Here is a 6,000-nt window from a genome sequence, read left to right as displayed (position 1 = left end):
TTATGTAGTTCTCTGTTCCTCTCTTTCACTCTTGTGGTTTGATGGCTTAAGTTTACGTTTAGATGCCTTTCTCGTTTTCTTTTGTGTACTTACTGTATTTCTCCCTTGTGGTTACCAGGAGGTTACCATAAAATATGCTATGTAAATAGAAGCCTGTTTCAAGTTGATAGCAACTTACTTTTAGAAATCTTCCCTTTTATAAATCCTCTCTCAAAAATGAACAAGACAGTACCTTAGCAATTTTTCTTTTAGTAATAAAAAGGCTTTTCAACCAAATCATAATAGTCTTCCTTTGGGGTTTTTTATTGGCTTGACTGATACGCCCTCCTCACAGCAAATTATCGATCACTCATTATTTGGACTCCACAGGCCCATTAAGCAGAGGAGAAAAAGTGACTAGAGAATTCTAACATAAAGCAAATTTATTAAATCTTGAAAATATGTGACGGTCTTGAGGAAAGGTGTTCATTTTTCTTCAACAGAATGTCCAGAAGAGGAGCATTCATTTGCTTGCAAAGGCCATAATCTGTTCCTGGAGAAAAATGAAAAAAAAAAAAGAATGATATTTTGACATTGTTAAGGTGTGAGAGCAAGTGAAGAAAATATTTTAAAATAAAATATCCAGGAGTGACTGGGTGGCTCAGTTGGTTAAGCGTCCAACTCTTGATCTCAGCTCAGGTCTTGGTATAAGGGTTGTGATTTCAAGGCTCCATGATGGGAGTGGAGCCTACTTAAGAGTCCCTCCGAAGTGTCTTTAAATGGAAGTTTCTCAGGAAAGAAGCAGGCCAAGCAGCAAAAGGAGTTTAAAGCTTTTTTTTAAAATATTGTTATTTATTTGAGCAAGAGAGACAAGCAGACTGCACTGAGTGCGGAGCCTGAAGAAGGGCTCGATCTCACAACCCCAAGATCATGACCTGAGCCAAAATCAACAGACGCTTAACCAACTGAGCCACCCACGCGCCCCTAATGCATCTTTATCTTTAAAAGTTCCTATTCACTATTTTAAGTTCCTCTTCCTCCTATAAACTTATTGTTTAGATGTGGGCTCTAGCACCCACAAGCCCAGCAAGGATGTTTTTGCTCGTAACCAATGGGGGAGGTATGCATAAAAAGATTATTTTACAGCCAAGAAAATTAATTCAAAGAAATTCAGATCATTGGCCAAGTCCCTCCTCAGTGGGCAACTCCTGGAGAGCCGTGAGCGACCTTACTTTGAGTGGAGATACTGCGTTTGTGGCCTGTAGACCCCACGTCCGGAGCAGCACCAACGGAGCGGCACTGGTGGAATAGAGCCTTTTCAGTAGGTCAGTAGCAGCCAGAAGAGCAGTGTTGTGACGCTGTCGATCTGTTTCGTAACCTGTGAGATGGCTCATAGAGCCTGGAGGAAGGAGGAAAGGTATAAATCCCTCATCTTATAGTGAAGTTGTTTCCTAGCAAGCCAGACACATCCATGTCTACCACATCTGGCCACGGAGGGGCATCTTGGGGTCCCGACCTTCCCTGACTACATGACCTCTGGATACTTCTCTGAGGTATGTGAACCCTTACCTAAGTCCTTCCCATTGAAGGCTGCAGCACTGAGGTGATGGACCAAGCTGGAGACATCCCCAAAGCCCATGTTGACACCTTGTCCTGCAAGTGGGTGGACTCTGTGGGCCGCATCCCTAAGAAGAAAGCAGAGTTCAGGTGCGGACCCCTGCAGCCAGGTGAGGAGAGAGCGGCCCGGCTCCGTTGTCGTCTTACCCGATGAGCGCCAGCCGCGGCCGGACGTACTCAGCAGCATGTCCCAACCCAAGTGGAAACAGCACTCGGCTTCTGGCGTCCACTCTGGCTACGCTTGGGGGCAGCTGGCGAGCTGAGACCTTAGTGGGCCTCAGAAAGCCGACCACAGACTGCAGCACGGTGCTGGCCGAGTCGATGAAGTCCGTGTGGTTGGCGTCACTCCACTGAGTAGCGCCAGCCACAGACAGTGGAAATTCATCAGTGATTAACAGGAAATAAAAAAAAACAGCAAGGAAACCCATTTTATCACTAAAGCCAAGCGTTAATGGCACCTAACATGTCTAAACTGATCTAGACCACAGGTGACCAGCCCCTTAAACAATGCCGAACACAAGTCCTTACCCTTCCCCACAGGCTTCAGGATCAAACCAAACTGCTCCTGAGCTGCCCCTGCCTGTGAACTTCCACCTTTCACTTCACCTTAACCCTCAAAAACCAAACAACATCCTCTCGCCCCTGGCATTCCTCCCTCTGCTTAGAATGTCCTTCTAGGGGCGCCTGGGTGGCTCCGTGAAGCATCTGCCTTCAGCTCAGGTCATGATCCTGGGGTCCTGGGATTGAGCCCCACGTCAGGCTCTGTGCTCAGTGAGGAGTCTGCTTCTCCCTCTGCTCTTGCACGCGCTCGCTCACACTCTCTCCAAAATCTTAAATTCACCAGGGTGACCCTCAGAGCATCCAGAAGCTGTGAGCCTCCCCCCCAACCCTCCACTCTTCTACCAGAAGGCACGTGTGATTGCTGCTAAACGTTCGCACTGCGGAAGCCCGTGGCAGGAGTACACGCTGAGCGGCCAGAGGGGCAGTGTTCACCACCTACCCTGGAAGCCGCTTAGTACGTGCAGTTCCTTTCCCTCTCGTTGCAACTCCAGAGCCCTGACGTCTAAGTTCCTCGGCGTAAAGTACTGCGAAGTCACTGGCGAGGTGGTGGAGTCTGTGGTTAAAACCACAGGTTCCAGGGCCAGCCTGACTTCTAAACCCGGCTTTACTGCCAGCTCTGTGACCTCGGGCAAGTAACTGAGCTCTAAACGAGCATGACAACAATACCCTCCTCGACGGTTCCGCGCATTAAAATCAGACAGGTACAACTTTTCACCGTAGACAGCACACAGCAAACGTCCAGTAAATCTTACTGATTATTACTGTTAGTGAATTTAGATATACGTGGTGTTTAAGCTCTGAAGTTCTTGGTGCCAATATTATTAAAGGCTGTGTCTACTTCCGAATACTGAACCCACGTCCATCTACAAAACTTTCTCTTACGCTCCCTGCTAAAATGTGCTCAGCTCCTCTAAGAACCCTTCTAATGAATCAGGCTTCAAAGGTTCAGGTACTTTGAACCTAGTACAGCTATTCAAAATTAGCCAAGTGTTACAGCTTCAAAAAACAGGCCAATGCTAACTACAACAGTGGCCCACAACCCTCAAAAAAAAGCACGGAGGTTATTAAGTTCCATTGTTTTGCATTTTCCTGAATGCCCTCCCCTCCACGTAGCCCAGATCAAACCCTAGAGTTACAAAGGGGCCACTGGTTGCTTATTCCTTTTTCCCTCATCAAAACCACCTCTCTGTATCCGCCCTGCAACACAGCACCAGCGGGACAAGCTCATACTCACAAACGCAGAGTTAATGGTATCCACGAACTTTTCTTCATCCATGCCGACGAGCTCTGCTGCATGTTCATGGGATGTGGACCAGACCAAGGAGCTCAAGGTGTCTGAGAGCTGTGTCAAAAGAACATCAATACTGGGGCGCCTGGGTGGCTCAGTCGGTTGATTTCAGCTTAGGTCATGATCTCAGGGCCGGGAGCTCGAGACCCACGCGGGGCCCCACGCTCAGCAGGGAGACTGCTTGAGATTCTCTCCCTCTGCCCCTCCCCCCACTTTCAGGCACACACGCACTAAAGAAAAAAATAAAGAAAAAAATAAATAAAAAAATAAGGGTAAGACTTCTGTTCTTGGGAGCTCTCCAGCATACAGGAAGTAAGGGGAAACAAAGTTGGCCTGGGCATATTCCCTAGAAACCAGAAAAAGGTTGAGAGAAAATGAAGCCATAAGAGAAGAAGGCTGGGCATGTTTAAGCAGACCAGCCAGAAGGACTTCTTACCGGGAGCAGAGCAATGGGCCCAGAGGGAAGAAATCTCTGCCAAGCTACGTTGTTTTCTGTGGCCTACAACAGAGAAAGGACGAGTTCTCACGAAAAGCACTTAGTACCCACTAAACTCGAGCAGGGTCCCCAGATGATGGGCTCAGGATCTTACCTCTGATAAATGCAGAGTGGCCACAACAGCAGACTGATCATAGTTCCAGCTGACATTCTGAATCCCGGCAGCCTGCCGCACTCCTGAGTTGTGACCGTCGGCACCGATCTGCGTGGAAACAAAAGTCTGTTGTCTTATAACCTCCTAACACATGCAGCTGTTCCAGAAGTTTGTCTCTGCCTCCTTAAGTTTTCTCTAGTCCCGACTGTTCACAAGCTCATCCGTGGCAGGCAACTTTTACCCCGCCCACCTCACTCACAGCCCCTGGGAGGGGTGGCCTTACATAGGTGGCCCCAGTGTCAGCTAATGGACCAAAGCTGGCCATCTGCCCCATGAGGTGTCAGCTATAGGTTAACTTAGCCAAATTCTCTTGATACTTGAACTAGAAGTTAATATGGCAGGCACTGGAGCTGAACAGTCCTGCTGGAAGGTTAGGAATGGCTGCCAGGTAAAAGGGGAAGCTGGCGAACAGAGACATGGGAAGTGCAAGGAGATGAAGTGACTACAGGACTCCTGCGAGGGAAAGAACCACCTCAACTGCTGTTCCTGTTCCCCTTTTCTTTCAAGACCTAAGACTGTCCAGGAGACTGCTTCCCATACAGGATTTACAAGACCATCTTAACTTGAGTTGGCCTGAGTGCGTACTGGTCCTTATAACCAAAAACTTTGCCAAAAATTATAGCTTAAATCTAAAACAGAAGGCCCTAGAGTCTAGGATAAGCTATGGATATGCAAGACCCCTGGCAAAATAAGAATTTTCAACTACCAACAATTTAGTCTGGAGGGTGCTGCCATCACCTAGGGTAATATGAACCCAAGGGCTGGAGTCTGCCATGGTAAACGGATAAGGCCAGGTGTAGCTGACTGCTTTGCTCCGGTAGAGAACCGTCACCCGGTCTAGGAGGTCAGAAGAGAGAAAACAAAACATTAGAAAGGGAGCCCACACGGGCTGAGGAAAAAGCTGTAACTAAATCTAAAGCGAGCTCTCGGGACAGCTGTCTCTTATCGTTTACTCCTAAACAAGAAAAGTGAAATCTAAAATATAGCTACTATAATTAATGCTGCAGTCTGAGAGCTGGTAAATGACAGAGCCACAGGGATGAGTCAGTGTCAAAAAAAAAAAAAAAAAAAAATCAGCCCTCACTGAATGACCAGCCCGCAGCAGGGATTCTTCCTTCTCACCCCCACATTCCTGCTCTTCTAGGTTCACTCTGTGCCTCAGAATCAACAGGGTGGGAATCCCAGGGGCTTAAAAAAGTTCTAGATTTCCTAAGATTTTTTTTGCCACTGGAAATCATTCTACTCTTCTGATCATAAAAATGATATGCCTGCAAAGTCTGAACAACAAAGATTTAAAAGGGATGGAAAAATCACCCTGAATCATACGATTCAGAGGCAACTACACTTAGAGCTTTCCCATGTAGCTTTCCAGCTATTTCCTATGTGTATAGATGCGCGTGTAGACATAGGATATGACATGTACTTTTTTCACCAATATGTTATGGAACGTGTTTCTAAGTGACTAAAGATTAGGCCTAAATTATCTTTAAAAGTTGCACTAAGTGGGGCACCTGGCTGGCTCAGTCAGTAGAGCATGGGACTCTGGATCTCAGGGTTGTGAGTTCAGGCCCCATGTTGGGTGTAGAGATTACTTAAAAAAATAAAATCTTTATGAAAACAAAGCTGCACATAAGTTCACTGAATGGATAAATTACTATACCATATCAGAAAGCATTTAAGTTACTTCCGATTTTTCTCTCACTTCGAACAATCCTGAGGTATTTCCAAATCATATATCTGATAATGAATTTATATTCAGAATACATAAAGAACTCCTATAACTCAAAAAGAAAAAGACGATTCAGTTTTTAAATGGGCAGAAGATTCTGAATAGTCATTTCTCCGAATGGCCAATAAGCATAGGAGAAGATGGGAAATACAATCAAAACTACAATAAGATACCGT

The 6,000-nt window shown here is 46.3% G+C and overlaps 1 protein-coding gene across 3 annotated transcripts in view; it reads right to left on the bottom strand.

Annotated features, from left to right (window-relative positions):
* Positions 1–279: 279 nt before the first annotated feature.
* The window catches only part of COQ6 (coenzyme Q6, monooxygenase), a 22,046-nt gene continuing 16,325 nt past the window's right edge, over positions 280–6,000 (bottom strand). For all 3 annotated transcript variants that reach the window (XM_087856129.1, XM_087856128.1, XM_045807830.2), the window contains exons 5-12: positions 4,802–4,932; positions 4,036–4,143; positions 3,882–3,944; positions 3,392–3,499; positions 1,744–1,946; positions 1,549–1,664; positions 1,212–1,378; positions 280–532 (exon numbers count right to left, since the gene is read on the bottom strand). In XM_087856129.1, coding sequence (XP_087712255.1) covers positions 503–532; positions 1,212–1,378; positions 1,549–1,664; positions 1,744–1,946; positions 3,392–3,499; positions 3,882–3,944; positions 4,036–4,143; positions 4,802–4,932 — 926 coding nt within the window. In that variant the 3' untranslated portion in view covers positions 280–502. The remainder of the gene's footprint in view (positions 533–1,211; positions 1,379–1,548; positions 1,665–1,743; positions 1,947–3,391; positions 3,500–3,881; positions 3,945–4,035; positions 4,144–4,801; positions 4,933–6,000) is intronic.

This window comes from Ursus americanus, chromosome 26 (assembly GCF_024610735.1).
Source record: "Ursus americanus isolate L20-20 chromosome 26, mUrsAme1.1.p, whole genome shotgun sequence".
NCBI classification, from domain to species: Eukaryota; Metazoa; Chordata; class Mammalia; order Carnivora; family Ursidae; genus Ursus; species Ursus americanus.
The sequence above is the reverse complement of the archived record's forward strand: the minus strand, read 5'-3'. Positions and strand labels throughout refer to the sequence as shown.